The sequence below is a fragment of the Coregonus lavaretus genome (genome assembly GCF_964263955.1).
Source record: "Coregonus lavaretus genome assembly, chromosome: 18".
In the NCBI taxonomy this organism is placed as follows: Eukaryota; Metazoa; Chordata; class Actinopteri; order Salmoniformes; family Salmonidae; genus Coregonus; species Coregonus lavaretus.
Genome location: NC_140005.1, coordinates 2,283,920 through 2,303,884, shown reverse-complemented (window position 1 = coordinate 2,303,884; position 19,965 = coordinate 2,283,920). Strand labels below are relative to the sequence as shown.

Genomic DNA, 19,965 nt, shown 5'->3' with positions numbered 1-19,965 from the left:
CCACACAAGCTCACAGAACGGGACCTCTGAGTGCTGAAGCGCGTAACGCGTGAATCATCTGTCCTCGGTTGCAACACTCACTACCGAGTTCGAAACTGCCTCTGGAAGCAACATCAGCACAATAACTGTTCGTCGGGAGCTTCATGAAATGGGTTTCCATGGCCGAGCAGCCGCACACAAGCCTAAGATCACCATGCGCAATGCCAAGTGTCAGCTGGAGTGGTGTAAAGCTCGCCGCCATTGGACTCTGGAGCAGTGGAAACGCGTTCTCTGGAGTGATGGATAACGCTCACCATCTGGCAGTCCGACGGACTAATCTGGGTTTAGTGGATGCCAGGAGAACACTACCTGCCTGAATGCATAGTGCCAACTGTAAAGTTTGGTGGAGGAGGAATAATGGTCTGGGGCTGTTTTTCATGGTTCGGGCTAGGCCCCTTAGTTCCAGTGAAGGGAAATCTTAACGCTACAGCATACAATGACATTATAGATGATTCTGTGCTTCCAACTTTGTGGCAACAGTTTGGGAAGACCCTTTCCTGGGACATTTGTGCACAAAGCGAGATCCATACAGAAATAGTTTGTCAAGATCGGTGTGGAAGAACTTGACCTGCCTGCACAGAGCCCTAACCTCAACCCCATCGAACACCTTTGGGATGAATTGGAACACAGACTGCGAGCCAGGCCTAATCGCCCAACATCAGTGCCCGACCTCACTAATGCTCTTGTAGCTGAATGGAAGCAAGTCCCCTCAGCAATGTTCCAACATCTAGTGGAAAGCCTTCCCAGAAGAGTGGAGGCTGTTATAGCAGCAAAGGGGGACCAACTCCATATTAATGCCCATGATTTTGGAATGAGATGTTGGACAAGCAGGTGTCCACATACACTACATCACCAAAAGTATCTCATTTACATAAGTATTCACACCCCTGAGTCAATAGATGTTAGAATCACCTTTGGCTGCGATTACAGCTGTGCGTCTTTCTGGGTAAATCTCTAAGAGCTTTCCACTCCTGGATTGTGCAACATTTGCCCTTTATTCTTTTCAAAATTCTTCAAGCTGTGTCAAATTGGTTGTTGATCGTTGCTAGACAACCATTTTCAAGTCTTGCCATAGATTTAAGTCAAAACTCAGCCACTGGAACATTCACTGTCTTCCTGGTAAGCAACTCCAGTGTAGATTTGGCCTTGTGTTTTAGGTTATTGTCCTGCTGAAAGGTGAATTCATCTCCCAGTGTCTGGTGGAAAGCAGACTGAACCAGGTTTTCCTCTAGAATTTTGCCTGTGCTTAGCTCCATTCCATTAAAAAAAAAAAATTATCCTGAAAAACTCCCTAGTTCTTAACTATTACAAGCATACCCATAACATGATGCTGCCACCACTATGCTTTAAAATATGGAGAGTGGTACTCAGTAATGTGTTGTATTGGATTTGCCCCAAACATAACACTTTGTATTCAGGACAAAAAGTTAATAGCTTTGCCACATTTTTTGTAGTATTACTTTAGTGCCTAGTTGCAAACAGGATGCATGTTTTGGAATATTTGTATTCTGTACAGGCTTCCTTCTTTTCAATCTGTCATTTTGGTTAGTATTGTGGAGTAACTACAATGATGTTGATCCATCCTCAGTTTTCTCCTATCACAGCCATTAAACTCTGTAACTGTTTTAAAGTCACCATTGGCTTCATGGTGAAATCCGTAAGTGGTTTCCTTCTTCTCCGTTAACTGAGTTAGGAAGGACGCCTGTATCTTTGGAGTGACTGAGTGTATTGATACACCATTCAAAGTGTCATTAATAACTTCACCATGCTCAAAGAGATATTCAATGTCTGCTTTAGTGTCTACTTTTTACCCATCTATCAATAGGTGCCCTTCTTTGTGAGGCATTGGAAAACCTCCCTGGTCTTTGTGGTTAAATCTGTGTTTGAAATTCACTGCTCGACTGAGGGACCTTACAGATAATTGTATGTGTGGGGGGACAGAGATGAGGTAGTCATTCAAAAATCATGTTAAACACTATTACTGCACACAGAGTGAGTCCATGCAACTTATTATGTGACTGTGGGGTAAGCACATTTTTACTCCTGAACTTATTTAGGCTTGCCATAAAAAAAAATGGCTTGAATACTTATTGACTCAAGACATTTCAGATTTTCATTTTTATTAATTTGTAGAAATGTCTAAAAACATAATTCCACTTTGAAATGATGGGGTATTGTGTGTAGGTCAGTGTCCCCCCAAAATCTAAATGTAATCATTTTAAACAGAAATTTCAGGCTGTAACACAACAAAATGTGGAAAAAGTCAAGGGGTGTGAATACTTCCTGTATGCCTCTTATACATAACACATAAACATCTGACTTGAAGTAAAGATTAAAGAGATTCTCTGGTACTTTTATATATATTTTGCCAACCTCTTGACTCAATATTGCAGTGTGCAGATGTTGAAGTTTTAGCAGGTAAAGTTGCTTTCTTTAATATATGGACATCAGAAGTAGCAGTCAAAGAAAGATATGGTGAAAACGTAAAGAAACACCCAGAAGCTTGTTTTTCCTCTACCACCATCAATTTATTCAATATTTTTAGCTTCAATTGTTCTGGAAAGAAGTAGAATAAAGTAATGAAATAATTACAAAATGGAAAATATTTTTAACTAGATCAGAGAACAGATCAGATCACAGGTTTGATAAAACAAGTACGTAAGACCAGAGTGATAGACACAGAGTGTGCATCCCAAATGGCACCCTATTCCCTATATAGTGCACTACCATATATAGTGCACTATATAGGGAATAGGGTGCAATTTGGGACACAAACAAGAGAAAGAGACACACAAACAGATCAATATCTGTCTCTTTCCACTGAAAACAGCTGGACTCACTGTCAGGACCACTGTCAGATTAAAGAGGTCAGGACCACCGTCAGATTAAAGAGGTCAGGACCACCGTCAGATTAAAGAGGTCAGGACCACCGTCAGATTAAAGAGGTCAGGACCACCGTCAGATTAAAGAGGTCAGGACCACCGTCAGATTAAAGAGGTCAGGACCACCGTCAGATTAAAGAGGTCAGGACCACCGTCAGATTAAAGATTTAGTTTTATTTTACCTTTATTTAACTAGGCATGTCAGTTAAGAACAAATTCTTATTTACAATGACGGCATACCAAAGGGCCTCCTGCGGGGACGGGGGCTGGGATTAAAAATTAAAATATAGGACAAAACACACATCACGACAAGAGAGACACCACAACACTACATAAAGAGAGACACCACAACACTACATAAAGAGAGACACCACAACACTACATAAAGAGAGACACCACAACACTACATAAAGAGAGACGCCACAACACTACATAAAGAGAGACACCACAACACTACATAAAGAGAGACGCCACAACACTACATAAAGAGAGACACCACAACACTACATAAAGAGAGACACCACAACACTACATAAAGAGAGACGCCACAACACTACATAAAGAGAGACACCACAACACTACATAAAGAGAGACACCACAACACTACATAAAGAGAGAGACACCACAACACTTTGCAATTGCTGTTTGCTTATTTCAACTTACCTACTTTGGCGTTTCACTTCCACACCATAACGCACCGCTGGCATCCTGCACATGTCCACTGGTTTCTAGTACGTTGCTGTTCTTCTAACGGCTCTGTTTATCATGATGGAGCCAGGTGATCCATTACTTTAACCAGATACTCTAGTGGCCGCTCTAACAATTAAAATAAATGTCTTCAAATATATATATATAACGCAGTCGGGAGGAGGCAAGATCAGGTGAAACCATTCTAGCTCATGAGAGGGCAGACACGCGTGTGAACAACAGGCACGGTTTCCACTAGTTACCACAGCCACAAAGACAATAGTCTATCGTAAAAATGGATGAAAACTAAAAGTTGTTTTTTGGTTTTCATTTAAGGTTAGGCATAAGGTTAGCAGTGTGGTTAAGGTTTTAAATCACCATCCAACGTACAGATACTTAAAACATTGGCATCATTATTGTGTGCCCTACAAAATAACAGTCAGTTATATTTGTGATCACCATTCACCTGTTGGATAGCTCTCCTGTCTGATGGTCTTTTACCCCGCCAGGCTCAGAGTTCCTTCAGTTGGGACTGGGGACCGTCATTCCCAACCCTGGGGCTGTGGAAGGGTGTTCACCTGGAGGCCTTTGATGTGCTGCGACTGATCCATCTCTCTACCGTGCCAGTCTATGGTATGTGTCTCTCTCTCTCTCTCTCTGCATGTGCATCTAACTATTCTGAAATCGGTATCAGTACAGTTACTCGGTGAACTCTCCTAGGCTGAATCCCAGATCATCCCTTCCCCTCGCTCCTCTGGCCTCCATTTGTGCGTTCAGGCACGCCTCTGCCATATGCACAAATGTCCCAAAGCTGAGGGAGTTAAAATGCTGGAGGGTGTAGTGGCTAATTAGACTCATCGATAGCCACTTTGACCGAGTCTGCTTCGCTGCTGGCTTCAGAGTGAAGTGATATATCCCATAACACACCACATGCCTAATGTAACATGTGAAATACTTTCCAAATGAACTGTTTAACTGTTACTGAGGTATATTTCTTGTGAAACGACGGGGAATTTTCTCAGTTAAATTTCATGCTCGTTTTATAAGTGTGTCCAGAAGTTTATGCTTTTATTTGATCCCCTCGCAATTCTTGAAGTCACCCTCTGAGTTTCGTCAGCAACACGTGACAATGGAGGGCCCACCAAGCACGTTGGTAGGGGCGAGGGGGTGGTTTGGGATTCACCGCTAGTCATGGAAAGCCCTCTTCTTCCTCTTCCTGTCTCCCAGACTCCTCTCTGTCTCAGTGGGCGGTGAGGGTGGAAGTGTTGGTTGATGCTGTGGAGGAGACTGAAGCCCAGGTCAACCTCTCTCTGATGGAGCTGTCTACACAACACACCTTCACAGTGATGTTTCTCTCTGGGCAGAGCAGGAACACCTTCAGCCTCCATGTGAACACAGTTAGTATGGGCTGCTGGGTGGGAAGGTGACTGTATGGTTGTGTCCCCAATAGCACCCTATTCCCTTTATAGTGTACTACTATTGAGCAGAGTCCATAGTGTTAGGGTCCAGGGGGTTAGGGTCCATAGTGTTAGGGTCCAGGGGGTTAGGGTCCATAGTGTTAGGGTCCATAGGGTTAGGGTCCATAGTGTTAGGGTCCATAGGGTTAGGGTCCATAGTGTTAGGGTCCATAGGGTTAGGGTCCATAGTGTTAGGGTCCATAGTGTTAGGGTCCATAGTGTTAGGGTCCATAGTGTTAGGGTCCATAGGGTTAGGGCCCATAGGGTTAGGGCCCATAGTGTTAGGGCCCATAGTGTTAGGGCCCATAGTGTTAGGGTCCATAGTGTTAGGGTCCATAGTGCTAGGGTCCATAGTGTTAGGGTCCATAGTGTTAGGGCCCATAGTGTTAGGGCCCATAGTGTTAGGGTCCAGGGGGTTAGGGTCCAGGGGGTTAGGGTCCATAGTGTTAGGGTCCATAGTGTTAGGGTCCATAGTGTTAGGGTCCATAGTGTTAGGGCCCATAGTGTTAGGGTCCATAGTGTTAGGGTCCAGGGGGTTTGGGCCCATAGTGTTAGGGCCCATAGTGTTAGGGTCCATAGTGTTAGGGTCCATAGTGTTAGGGTCCATAGTGTTAGGGTCCAGGGGGTTAGGGTTCATAGTGTTAGGGTCCATAGTGTTAGGGCCCATAGTGTTAGGGCCCATAGTGTTAGGGTCCATAGTGTTAGGGTCCATAGTGTTAGGGCCCATAGTGTTAGGGCCCATAGTGTTAGGGTCCATAGGGTTAGGGTCCATAGTGTTAGGGTCCATAGTGCTAGGGTCCATAGTGTTAGGGTCCATAGTGTTAGGGCCCATAGTGCTAGGGCCCATAGTGTTAGGGTCCATAGGGTTAGGGTCCATAGGGTTAGGGTCCATAGTGTTAGGGTCCATAGTGTTAGGGTCCATAGTGTTAGGGTCCATAGGGTTAGGGTCCATAGTGTTAGGGTCCATAGTGCTAGGGTCCATAGTGTTAGGGTCCATAGTGTTAGGGTCCATAGTGTTAGGGTCCATAGGGTTAGGGTCCATAGGGTTAGGGTCCATAGTGTTAGGGCCCATAGGGTTAGGGTCCAGGGGGTTAGGGTCCATAGTGTTAGGGTCCATAGGGTTAGGGTCCATAGGGTTAGGGTCCATAGTGTTAGGGTCCATAGTGTTAGGGTCCATAGTGTTAGGGTCCATAGGGTTAGGGTCCATAGTGTTAGGGTCCATAGTGTTAGGGCCCATAGTGTTAGGGCCCATAGGGTTAGGGTCCATAGTGTTAGGGTCCATAGTGTTAGGGTCCATAGTGTTAGGGCCCATAGTGTTAGGGCCCATAGTGTTAGGGCCCATAGTGTTAGGGCCCATAGTGTTAGGGTCCATAGTGTTAGGGTCCATAGTGTTAGGGTCCATAGTGTTAGGGTCCAGGGGGTTAGGGCCCATAGTGTTAGGGTCCAGGGGGTTAGGGTCCATAGTGTTAGGGTCCATAGTGTTAGGGTCCATAGTGTTAGGGTCCATAGTGTTAGGGCCCATAGGGTTAGGGCCCATAGTGTTAGGGCCCATAGTGTTAGGGCCCATAGTGTTAGGGTCCATAGTGCTAGGGTCCATAGTGTTAGGGTCCATAGTGTTAGGGCCCATAGTGTTAGGGCCCATAGTGTTAGGGTCCTTAGGGTTAGGGTCCAGGGGGTTAGGGTCCATAGTGTTAGGGTCCATAGTGTTAGGGTCCATAGTGTTAGGGCCCATAGTGTTAGGGTCCATAGTGTTAGGGTCCAGGGGGTTAGGGCCCATAGTGTTAGGGCCCATAGTGTTAGGGTCCATAGTGTTAGGGTCCATAGTGTTAGGGTCCATAGTGTTAGGGTCCAGGGGGTTAGGGTTCATAGTGTTAGGGTCCATAGTGTTAGGGCCCATAGTGTTAGGGCCCATAGTGTTAGGGTCCATAGTGTTAGGGTCCATAGTGTTAGGGCCCATAGTGTTAGGGCCCATAGTGTTAGGGTCCATAGGGTTAGGGTCCATAGTGTTAGGGTCCATAGTGCTACGGTCCATAGTGTTAGGGTCCATAGTGTTAGGGCCCATAGTGCTAGGGCCCATAGTGTTAGGGTCCATAGGGTTAGGGTCCATAGTGTTAGGGTCCATAGTGTTAGGGTCCATAGTGTTAGGGTCCATAGTGTTAGGGTCCATAGGGTTAGGGTCCATAGTGTTAGGGTCCATAGTGCTAGGGTCCATAGTGTTAGGGTCCATAGTGTTAGGGTCCATAGTGTTAGGGTCCATAGGGTTAGGGTCCATAGGGTTAGGGTCCATAGTGTTAGGGCCCATAGGGTTAGGGCCCAGGGGGTTAGGGCCCAGGGGGTTAGGGCCCATAGTGCTAGGGTCCATAGTGTTAGGGTCCAGGGGGTTAGGGTCCATAGTGTTAGGGTCCATAGTGTTAGGGTCCATAGTGTTAGGGTCCATAGTGTTAGGGTCCATAGTGTTAGGGCCCATAGTGTTAGGGTCCATAGTGTTAGGGTCCATAGTGTTAGGGCCCATAGTGTTAGGGCCCATAGGGTTAGGGTCCATAGTGCTAGGGTCCATAGTGTTAGGGTCCATAGTGTTAGGGTCCAGGGGGTTAGGGTCCATAGTGTTAGGGTCCATAGTGCTAGGGTCCAGGGGGTTAGGGTCCAGGGGGTTAGGGTCCAGGGGGTTAGGGTCCATAGTGTTAGGGTCCAGGGGGTTAGGGTCCATAGTGCTAGGGTCCATAGTGTTAGGGCCCATAGTGTTAGGGTCCATAGTGTTAGGGTCCATAGTGTTAGGGTCCATAGTGTTAGGGTCCATAGTGTTAGGGTCCATAGTGTTAGGGCCCATAGTGTTAGGGTCCATAGTGTTAGGGTCCATAGTGTTAGGGTCCATAGTGTTAGGGCCCATAGTGTTAGGGCCCATAGTGTTAGGGTCCATAGTGTTAGGGTCCATAGTGTTAGTGCATTAAATAGGGAATAGGATGCCATTTGGGACACATCCTATGACTACTGGAATGACCTCTGAATGTCAGAGTTTTAGCATATCTCTGTTCTTCGCAGTGCTGAGGTAAATGTCTAGTGTGTGTGTTGTAGAGTAACCAGGTGAAGCTGTGGTGGCCCAGTGGCCATGGTGAGCAGCCCTCCTATCGTCTCAGTGTAAGAGGAACCATGCTGGAGGGAACAGCCATACTCAGGACAGACACACAGGTCAGAACTCAACATCTCTACTCCTCTCTCCTATTCTCTCTCTTCTCACTGTCTCCAGTCCTCTCTCTTCTCACTGTCTCCAGTCCTCTCTCTTCTCACTGTCTCCAGTCCTCTCTCTTCTCACTGTCTCCAGTCCTCTGTCTTCTCACTGTCTCCAGTCCTCTCTCTTCTCACTGTCTCCAGTCCTCTGTCTTCTCACTGTCTCCAGTCCTCTGTCTTCTCACTGTCTCCAGTCCTCTGTCTTCTCACTGTCTCCAGTCCTCTGTCTTCGCTCTGTCTCCAGTCCTCTCTCTTCTCTCTGTCTCCAGTCCTCTCTCTTCTCACTGTCTCCAGTCCTCTCTCTTCGCTCTGTCTCCAGTCCTCTCTCTTCTCACTGTCTCCAGTCCTCTCTCTTCTCACTGTCTCCAGTCCTCTCTCTTCTCACTGTCTCCAGTCCTCTCTCTTCTCACTGTCTCCAGTCCTCTCTCTTCTCTCTTCTCACTGTCTCCAGTCCTCTCTCTTCTCACTGTCTCCAGTCCTCTCTCTTCTCACTGTCTCCAGTCCTCTCTCTTCGCACTGTCTCCAGTCCTCTCTCTTCTCACTGTCTCCAGTCCTCTCTCTTCTCACTGTCTCCAGTCCTCTCTCTTCTCACTGTCTCCAGTCCTCTGTCTTCTCACTGTCTCCAGTCCTCTGTCTTCGCTCTGTCTCCAGTCCTCTCTCTTCTCTCTGTCTCCAGTCCTCTCTCTTCTCACTGTCTCCAGTCCTCTCTCTTCTCACTGTCTCCAGTCCTCTCTCTTCTCACTGTCTCCAGTCCTCTCTCTTCTCACTGTCTCCAGTCCTCTCTCTTCTCACTGTCTCCAGTCCTCTCTCTTCTCACTGTCTCCAGTCCTCTCTCTTCTCACTGTCTCCAGTCCTCTCTCTTCAGTCCTCTCTCTTCTCACTGTCTCCAGTCCTCTCTCTTCAGTCCTCTGTCTTCTCACTGTCTCCAGTCCTCTCTCTTCAGTCCTCTGTCTTCTCACTGTCTCCAGTCCTCTCTCTTCTCACTGTCTCCAGTCCTCTCTCTTCTCACTGTCTCCAGTCCTCTCTCTTCTGACTGTCTCCAGTCCCCTCTCTTCTCACCTCCTATTCCCTCTCAAAGTGTAAATTCATCAGATGTAATGTAAGTAGTATTTAGCTAACCTGGTTAAACCAGACAGAATGCTAAAATCACTATTGCTTCACTGGTGATCTTAGTCTTTAGGATCTTAGGTTTAACCAGGCTGGTATTCTGCTTCCAACAGGTGTTACTGTATTTATCATCCATCTCCAGATGTATTTAACATCCTCTCTATGTTAATCCCAAGGTGTATTTCCGTACAGTGGAGCTGGTCCAGGAGCCAATCGCTGGTTCCCCTGGGCTGAGTTTCTACTTCCGGGTCAACAAGAAGCCCATCTTCCTGAAGGGGTCAAACTGGATCCCAGCTCACGCCCTTCAGGACCTGGTCAGCCCTGCTGAGTGAGGCACACACACACACACTCACACACACACACTCACACACACACACACACTCACACACACACACACACACAGACACTTAATCGTCTTTGGTCTTAATCATGATATCAACCTTTCACTCATTAAATACTTCTAAGATGGGATGTGTTTTGTATATTTGAAACGGCCACATTACATTAACATTTTAGTAATTTAGCAGACGCTCTTATCCAGAGCGACTTACAGTTAGTGAGTGCATACATTTTTCATACTGGCCCCCTGTGGGAATCGAACCCACAACCCTGGCGTTGCAAGCGCCATGCTCTACCAACTGAGCTACAGGGGACTATTACAATGTCATTGTATTTGCATTATGATTCAAACAAGACTTTAGTGTTCTGATTTAACCCCCTAGAGTCGATTGACACACCGGTGCGTCAATCTAAGTTACATAACAAAAAAATCTCCATAAAAATCTGTCAGTTTAAACAAGATATATATATATTTTTTTTTTTATATATTTTTTTTTTTGCATTGGATGAGTCTCAATCCACCACATTCACCAGTGGATGAGTCTCAATCCACCACATTCACCAGTGTCCCACTTCCATATCTGAGGTGAAAGGTGACAGAGCTAGAGCGGTGTTTGTCAGACCGTGAGACATCCTGAAAATTGGTCTTCTCATGTAAACGTCTGTAGCGTCCGAACTGTTTGGGCTACAAATTAATGGGACCCCATCGTGGAACCCCATCGTGGAACCCCATCGTGGAACCCCACTGTGGAACCCCACTGTGGAACCCCATCGTGGAACCCCATCGTGGAACCCCATCGTTGGAACCCCACTGTGGAACCCCATCGTGGAACCCCATCGTTGGAACCCCACTGTGGAACCCCATCGTGGAACCCCATCGTGGAACCCCATCGTGGAACCCCACTGTGGAACCCCATCGTGGAACCCCACTGTGGAACCCCACCGTGGAACCCCACTGTGGAACCCCACCGTGGAACCCCACTGTGGAACCCCATCGTGGAACCCCACTGTGGAACCCCATCGTTGGAACCCCACTGTGGAACCCCATCGTGGAACCCCACTGTGGAACCCCATCGTGGAACCCCGCTGTGGAACCCCGCTGTGGAACCCCATCGTGGAACCCCACTGTGGAACCCCATCGTGGAACCCCACTGTGGAACCCCATCGTGGAACCCCACTGTGGAACAGTGTTCTCCGTTATTCAATGTGTTTCAATGGGCTTTAGACGTAAAGGACAAAAAACATTATTTTTTTTAATGTAGCAATTTTTTTTTCTTCCTAAAGGGTTCCTAAAAATCTAATAGCTAAATGATCCATAGTATGACCATCTTAAAACAATTCCACATGTCAGCTTAGCAACCCCCCTCCCCCAACGTCTTAGCTTAGCAACCCCCCTCCCCCAACGTCTTAGCTTAGCAACCCCCCTCCCCCAACGTCTTAGCTTAGCAACCCCCCTCCCCCAACGTCTTAGACTCTAAAGAATTAAAACTCTCACTGTAACCTGATAGATTTGAACAGACAGTAGTTAGTTGTTAGTGTCTCGTTTTATTCATTGCCTAACCATTGACAACAGTTGTGTTCTGTTTCAGTGTGAGGAACCTTCTACAGTCGACTGTAGACGCTAATATGAACGCTCTCAGGGTCTGGGGGGGTGGAGTCTATGAGCAGGACCTGTTCTACACTCTCTGTGATGAGATGGGCGTCATGGTAACTAACAAACTGACTGACTGACTGACGAGTGCTCTTTCTCCTTGTCTTCGTAAACAAATGTTCATTTTTTACCCCATTTTAATAGTATAGAGACCGACAGACAAGACCTAAGTCTGTTGCCAAACTCAAACAAGGGGTCCGTACCAAATGGCACTCCGTTCCCTATATAGTGCAGTACTTTAGACCAGAGAATGGCACCCCGTTCCCTATATAGTGCACTACTTTAGACCAGAGAATGGCACCCCGTTCCCTATATGGTGCACTACTTTAGACCAGAGAATGGCACCCTATTACCTATATAGTGCACTACTTTAGACCAGAGAATGGCACCCTATTCCCTATATGGTGCACTACTTTAGACCAGAGAATGGCACCCTATTCCCTATATAGTGCACTACTTTAGACCAGAGAATGGCACCCTATTCCCTATGTGGTGCACTACTTTAGACCAGAGAATGGCACCCTATTCCCTATATAGTGCACTACTTTAGACCAGAGAATGGCACCCTATTCCCTATATAGTGCACTACTTTAGACCAGAGAATGGCACCCTATTCCCTATATAGTGCACTACTTTAGACCAGAGAATGGCACCCTATTCCCTATATAGTGCACTACTTTAGACCAGAGAATGGCACCCTATTCCCTATATAGTGCACTACTTTAGACCAGAGAATGGCACCCTATTCCCTATATAGTGCAGTACTTTAGACCAGAGAATTACACCCTATTACCTATATAGTGCACTACTTTAGACCAGAGAATGGCACCCTATTCCCTATATGGTGCACTACTTTAGACCAGAGAATGGCACCCTATTCCCTATATAGTGCACTACTTTAGACCAGAGAATGGCACCCTATTCCCTATGTGGTGCACTACTTTAGACCAGAGAATGGCACCCTATTCCCTATATAGTGCACTACTTTAGACCAGAGAATGGCACCCTATTCCCTATATAGTGCACTACTTTAGACCAGAGAATGGCACCCTATTCCCTATATAGTGCACTACTTTAGACCAGAGAATGGCACCCTATTCCCTATATAGTGCACTACTTTAGACCAGAGAATGGCACCCTATTCCCTATATAGTGCACTACTTTAGACCAGAGAATGGCACCCTATTCCCTATATAGTGCACTACTTTAGACCAGAGAATGGAACCCTATTCCCTATATAGTGCACTACTTTAGACCAGAGAATGGAACCCTATTCCCTATATAGTGCACTACTTTAGACCAGAGAATGGCACCCTATTCCCTATATAGTGCACTACTTTAGACCAGAGAATGGAACCCTATTCCCTATATAGTGCACTACTTTAGACCAGAGAATGGCACCCTATTCCCTATATAGTGCACTACTTTAGACCAGAGAATGGCACCCTATTCCCTATATAGTGCACTACTTTAGACCAGAGAATGGCACCCTATTCCCTATATAGTGCACTACTTTAGACCAGAGAATGGCACCCTATTCCCTATATAGTGCACTACTTTAGACCAGAGAATGGAACCCTATTCCCTATATAGTGCACTACTTTAGACCAGAGAATGGCACCCTATTCCCTATATAGTGCACTACTTTAGACCAGAGAATGGAACCCTATTCCCTATATAGTGCACTACTTTAGACCAGAGAATGGCACCCTATTCCCTATATAGTGCACTACTTTAGACCAGAGAATGGCACCCTATTCCCTATATAGTGCACTACTTTAGACCAGAGAATGGCACCCTGTTCCCTATATGGTGCAGTACTTTTGACAAATACCTTGTCTGTCCTTAGATCTGGCAGGACTTCATGTTTGCCTGTGCCATGTATCCCACTGAGCCTGACTTCATAGAGACGGTTAGAGAGGAGGTTGTCCAACAGGTGAGCTACACCTACAGGTTGATGTTAGTAGCTTTGTCCAGGCCTCGACGGCCCATAGAGTACACTACAGGTTGATGTTAGTAGCTTTGTCCAGGCCTCGACGGCCCATAGAGTACACTACAGGTTGATGTTAGTAGCTTTGTCCAGGCCTCGACGGCCCATAGAGTACACTACAGGTTGATGTTAGTAGCTTTGTCCAGGCCTCGACGGCCCATAGAGTACACTACAGGTTGATGTTAGTAGCTTTGTCCAGGCCTCGACGGCCCATAGAGTACACTACAGGTTGATGTTAGTAGCTTTGTCCAGGCCTCGACGGCCCATAGAGTACACTACAGGTTGATGTTAGTAGCTTTGTCCAGGCCTCGACGGCCCATAGAGTACACTACAGGTTGATGTTAGTAGCTTTGTCCTCGACGGCCCATAGAGTACACTACAGGTTGATGTTAGTAGCTTTGTCCAGGCCTCGACGGCCCATAGAGTACACTACAAATCTCCTGTTTCAGACAGCTTAATGTAGCATCCCCTGGACAAGGCCTTGATGTATGTTAATATTGATTATGATGACTCATTTCCTGGTTATAGCATGTAATAACATGTTATAACACGTGTTCCTTCCTGTTTCCTCACCCCAATCAGGTGAGGCGCTTAAAGTCCCACCCCTCGGTCATCGTGTGGAGTGGGAACAACGAGAATGAGGCTGCCCTGGCCACTGATTGGTTCGGCATCCCTGTTGCCCAGCAACCCCGGTACCATAGAGACTATGTGACTCTGTATGTGGACAACATCAGGGCTATTGTTCAGAAGGTGAGAGGCATGTCTGAGACAGTTAACTAAGAAATACTGTAGTAAGAGTCATGACCTGCGTCTAATGTGGTCCTCTGTAGCTCAGCTGGTAGAGCACGGCGCTTGGAACGCCAAGGTAGTGGGTTCGATCCCCGGGACCACCCATACACCAAAAACAAATGTATGCACGCATGACTGTAAGTCGCTTTGGATAAAAGCGTCTGCTAAATGGCTTATTATTATTATTATTATTATTATTATTAAATGGCATATTATTATTATTATTAACCCTAGTGCCTATGTGGGTCATTCTACAGAAGTGTAAATTGGGGGATGATATTTTTCTTCTTCTAATTTGCATCTTATTTTCCCCCTAACTTTCAGCACGTCTTCCAACATGTCAGGTAGACATATACAGGATACTAAACTACATTAGTCACTACTGAAACATGGTGAAAAGGGTGCAGGGGAGAGAGACCCCTGCACAGTAGTGATCATTTTGATTAACCTAATATTACAGATTCATTTTAGACATTTTATTTGCATACCAAATTAACTAAATAGTAAAAACAATATTTTTAAACTGATTTTCAAAACCTTTAAATTGAATTCAGAGAAATATCATCTCTATTCTTCTCTGTAAAAAGTTCAGTGTGGATTGTATGAATCTGAAACTTGCTGATTTGATTTATGCATCTAATTAATTATGTTGTTAGACAGGTAAAGTGATCATTTAAACATCTTTATTTTGGCAAAATAACAGGTGTTTTGGTGTCAAGTATCAATCATAGAGATACATATCCTCTGTAGCTCAATTGGTAGAGCATGGCGTTTGTAACGCCAGGGTAGTGGGTTCGATCCCCGGGACCACCCATACGTAAAAATGTATGCACACATGACTGTAAGTCGCTTTGGATAAAAGCGTCTGCTAAATGGCATTAAAATAATAATAATATATAACTGATTTTAGTATAGACATTGCCATTGAAGTCTTCCACCATTTAAAAGTAATCAACTGGGTGGTCAGAGAGCATTTTCTTCTTCGTCTAGTTGGGTTGCCTATGGTTTATATACCAAAGACTAAGTTAATATCCAGGATCATTAGCCAAGACATTGGTCATAAGATCCTGACCCAGAGAGTTGAGACCATGACAATTAAAGACCGAATTTATGTGGTTGTAAGAAACTCAAGTAGAGTAAACTTGAGTACGGTAGGGTAGAGTACGGTAGGGTAGGGTATAGTATGGTACGGTAGGGTAGAGTAGGGTACGGTAGGGTAGAGTACGGTAGAGTACGGTAGGGTAGGGTAGGGTAGGGTAGAGTACGGTAGGGTAGAGTAGAGTATGGTACGGTAGGGTAGAGTAGAGTATGGTAGGGTAGAGTACGGTAGAGTAGAGTATGGTACGGTAGGGTAGAGTAGAGTATGGTAGGGTAGAGTACGGTAGGGTAGAGTACGGTAGGGTAGAGTAGGGTAGAGTACGGTAGGGTAGAGTACGGTAGGGTAGAGTACGGTAGGGTAGAGTAGGGTAGAGTACGGTAGGGTAGGGTAGAGTACGGTAGGGTAGAGTACGGTAGGGTAGAGTACGGTAGGGTAGGGTAGGGTAGAGTATGGTAGGGTAGAGTAGAGTATGGTAGGGTAGAGTAGAGTATGGTACGGTAGAGTAGAGTATGGTACGGTAGAGTATGGTACGGTAGGGTAGAGTACGGTAGGGTAGAGTAGGGTAGGGTAGAGTATGGTAGGGTAGAGTACGGTACGGTAGAGTATGGTACGGTAGGGTATGGTACGGTAGGGTAGAGTAGGGTAGGGTAGAGTACGGTAGGGTAGAGTACGGTAGAGTAGGGTAGAGTAGAGTAGGGTAGAGTACGGTATGGTAGGGTAGAGTATGGTAGGGTAGAGTAGGGTAGAGTATGGTACGGTAGGGTAGAGTATGGTACGGTAGGGTAGAGTATGGTACGGTAGGGTAGAGTACGGTAGAGTAGAGTAGAGTAGGGTAGAGTACGGTAGGGTAGAGTATGGTAGGGTAGAGTAGGGTAGAGTATGGTACGGTAGGGTAGAGTACGGTAGGGTAGAGTACGGTAGAGTATGGTACGGTAGGGTAGAGTATGGTACGGTAGGGTAGAGTAGGGTAGAGTACGGTAGGGTAGAGTACGGTAGAGTATGGTACGGTAGGGTAGAGTATGGTACGGTAGGGTAGAGTAGGGTAGAGTACGGTAGGGTAGAGTAGGGTAGAGTATGGTAGGGTAGAGTACGGTATGGTAGGGTAGAGTACGGTAGGGTAGGGTAGAGTACGCTAGGGTAGAGTAGGGTAGGGTAGAGTAGAGTAGAGTATGGTAGGGTAGAGTATGGTAGGGTAGAGTATGGTAGGGTAGAGTACGGTAGGGTAGAGTACGGTAGGGTAGGGTACGGTAGGGTAGGGTAGAGTACGGTACGGTAGAGTACGGTAGGGTAGAGTAGGGTAGAGTAGGGTAGAGTAGAGTACGGTAGGGTACGGTAGGGTAGAGTATGGTACGGTAGGGTAGAGTAGGGTAGAGTACGGTAGGGTAGAGTATGGTAGGGTAGAGTATGGTAGGGTAGAGTATGGTAGGGTAGAGTATGGTAGGGTAGAGTATGGTAGGGTAGAGTACGGTAGGGTAGAGTACGGTAGGGTAGAGTACGGTAGGGTAGAGTAGAGTATGGTAGGGTAGAGTACAGTAGGGTAGGGTAGAGTACGGTAGGGTAGGGTAGGGTAGAGTATGGTAGGGTAGAGTAGAGTATGGTACGGTAGAGTATGGTACGGTAGGGTAGAGTATGGTACGGTAGGGTAGAGTATGGTACGGTAGGGTAGAGTAGGGTAGGGTAGAGTACGGTAGGGTAGAGTACGGTAGGGTAGAGTACGGTAGGGTAGAGTACGGTAGGGTAGAGTATGGTACGGTAGGGTAGAGTAGGGTAGGGTAGGGTAGAGTACGGTAGGGTAGAGTAGAGTAGAGTAGGGTAGAGTACGGTAGGGTAGGGTAGAGTATGGTAGGGTAGAGTAGGGTAGAGTATGGTACGGTAGGGTAGGGTAGAGTACGGTAGGGTAGAGTACGGTAGGGTAGAGTACGGTAGGGTAGAGTACGGTAGGGTAGAGTACGGTAGGGTAGAGTACGGTACGGTAGGGTAGAGTATGGTAGGGTAGAGTAGGGTAGAGTATGGTACGGTAGGGTAGAGTAGGGTAGAGTACGGTAGGGTAGAGTAGGGTAGAGTAGGGTAGAGTATGGTAGGGTAGAATACGGTAGGGTAGGGTAGAGTACGGTAGGGTAGAGTAGGGTAGGGTAGAGTAGAGTATGGTAGGGTAGAGTACGGTAGGGTAGAGTACGGTAGGGTAGAATACGGTAGGGTAGGGTAGAATACGGTAGGGTAGGGTAGAGTACGGTAGGGTAGGGTAGAGTAGAGTATGGTAGGGTAGAGTACGGTAGGGTAGAGTATGGTAGGGTAGGGTAGAGTAGGGTAGAGTAGAGTACGGTAGGGTAGGGTAGGGTAGAGTAGGGTAGAGTATGGTAGGGTAGAGTACGGTAGGGTAGAGTATGGTAGGGTAGGGTAGAGTAGGGTAGAGTACGGTAGGGTAGAGTAGGGTAGAGTAGGGTAGAGTATGGTAGGGTAGAGTACGGTAGGGTAGAGTAGGGTAGGGTAGAGTACGGTAGGGTAGAGTACGGTAGGGTAGAGTAGGGTAGAGTAGGGTAGAGTATGGTAGGGTAGAGTACGGTAGGGTAGAGTACGGTAGGGTAGAGTACGGTAGGGTAGGGTAGAGTACGGTAGGGTAGGGTAGGGTACGGTAGGGTAGGGTAGAGTACGGTAGGGTACGGTACACTAGAGTACGGTAGGGTAGAGTACGGTAGGGTAGGGTAGAGTACGGTAGGGTACGGTACACTAGAGTACGGTAGGGTAGAGTACGGTAGGGTAGAGTACGGTACGGTAGAGTACGGTAGGGTAGGGTAGAGTACGGTAGGGTACGGTACACTAGAGTACGGTAGGGTAGAGTACGGTAGGGTAGGGTAGAGTACGGTAGGGTAGAGTACGGTAGGGTAGAGTACAGTAGGGTAGAGTACGGTAGGGTACGGTACACTAGAGTACGGTAGGGTAGAGTACGGTAGGGTAGAGTACAGTAGGGTAGAGTACGGTAGGGTACGGTACACTAGAGTACGGTAGGGTAGGGTCCAGTCCAGTACAATACAGAGCAGTACTGTATAGCACATTATAGACGTCTATGTTTTGGCCAAATAGATGTCAATGTTTGGGCTCTTGGAGGGTTGGAGCCCCCCTGCTGACTTTGCATCTCAGTACTCTACTTGTCCACGACCCACATGCTGGTCCTCTGTAGCTCAGTTGGTAGAGCATGACCCATGCAGCTTTAAAAAGACAGCCTCAATGGTGCTGCCTGTTCTGTCACAGACTCCATCATGTCACAGATACAACAATTTAGCCACACAACACAAACTCTATGGGATCAATTGTTTCGGTTGTGACATTTTGCAGTTCTGACTTATTTTGGACTTTAAATAATCCCCATAGCTACCACATGGCTGGCTATTTTTCATTTTGACAGATACTTTAGTTCCAAAACCGTGCTAAACATATTTCTTGATATATTAGATGTTCGGTAGTGACATTTCTTAAAAATACATGAAGATTGACCAACTTGCTCACTCATTTTCTCCAAAATGTTTGCAGACAGATTGCTCACCATGTGGCCATGCTGGAGAGGGGTGGTAGGGTAGGGTAGGGTAGAGGGGTGGTAGGGTAGGGTAGGGTAGAGGGGTGGTAGGGTAGGGTAGGGTAGAGGGGTGGTAGGGTAGGGTAGGGTAGGGTAGAGGGGTGGTAGGGTAGGGTAGGGTAGAGGGGTGGTAGGGTAGGGTAGGGTAGAGGGGTGGTAGGGTAGGGTAGGGTAGAGGGGTGGTAGGGTAGGGTAGGGTACGGTAGAGGGGTGGTAGGGTAGGGTAGGGTACGGTAGAGGGGTGGTAGGGTAGGGTAGGGTAGGGGGGTGGTAGGGTAGGGTAGGGTAGAGGGGTGGTAGGGTAGGGTACGGTAGAGGGGTGGTAGGGTAGGGTAGAGGGGTGGTAGGGTAGGGTAGGGTACGGTAGAGGGGTGGTAGGGTAGGGTACGGTAGAGGGGTGGTAGGGTAGGGTACGGTAGAGGGGTGGTAGGGTAGGGTAGGGTAGAGGGGTGGTAGGGTAGGGTAGGGTAGAGGGGTGGTAGGGTAGGGTACGGTAGAGGGGTGGTAGGGTAGGGTACGGTAGAGGGGTGGTAGGGTAGGGTAGGGTAGAGGGGTGGTAGGGTAGGGTAGGGTAGAGGGGTGGTAGGGTAGGGTACGGTAGAGGGGTGGTAGGGTAGGGTAGGGTAGAGGGGTGGTAGGGTAGGGTAGGGTAGAGGGGTGGTAGGGTAGGGTAGGGTAGGGTAGAGGGGTGGTAGGGTAGGGTAGGGTAGAGGGGTGGTAGGGTAGGGTAGGGTACGGTAGAGGGGTGGTAGGGTAGGGTAGGGTACGGTAGAGGGGTGGTAGGGTAGGGTAGGGTAGGGGGGTGGTAGGGTAGGGTAGGGTAGAGGGGTGGTAGGGTAGGGTAGGGTAGAGGGGTGGTAGGGTAGGGTACGGTAGAGGGGTGGTAGGGTAGGGTAGGGTAGAGGGGTGGTAGGGTAGGGTAGGGTACGGTAGAGGGGTGGTAGGGTAGGGTACGGTAGAGGGGTGGTAGGGTAGGGTACGGTAGAGGGGTGGTAGGGTAGGGTAGAGGGGTGGTAGGATAGGGTAGGGTAGAGGGGTGGTAGGGTAGGGTACGGTAGAGGGGTGGTAGGGTAGAGGGGTGGTAGGGTAGGGTAGGGTACGGTAGAGGGGTGGTAGGGTAGGGTACGGT

General features: G+C 47.3%; 1 protein-coding gene across 1 annotated transcript in view; it reads left to right on the top strand.

Moving 5' to 3' along the window:
* Nucleotides 1-19,965, top strand: part of LOC311145954 (beta-mannosidase-like) — a 51,176-nt gene that overhangs the window by 14,447 nt on the left and 16,764 nt on the right. The window contains exons 5-11 of the mRNA XM_084182357.1: nucleotides 4,118-4,241; nucleotides 4,836-5,005; nucleotides 8,138-8,251; nucleotides 9,574-9,725; nucleotides 11,326-11,443; nucleotides 13,237-13,323; nucleotides 13,960-14,127. Of these exons, the coding sequence (XP_084038483.1) occupies nucleotides 4,118-4,241; nucleotides 4,836-5,005; nucleotides 8,138-8,251; nucleotides 9,574-9,725; nucleotides 11,326-11,443; nucleotides 13,237-13,323; nucleotides 13,960-14,127 (933 nt within the window). The remainder of the gene's footprint in view (nucleotides 1-4,117; nucleotides 4,242-4,835; nucleotides 5,006-8,137; nucleotides 8,252-9,573; nucleotides 9,726-11,325; nucleotides 11,444-13,236; nucleotides 13,324-13,959; nucleotides 14,128-19,965) is intronic.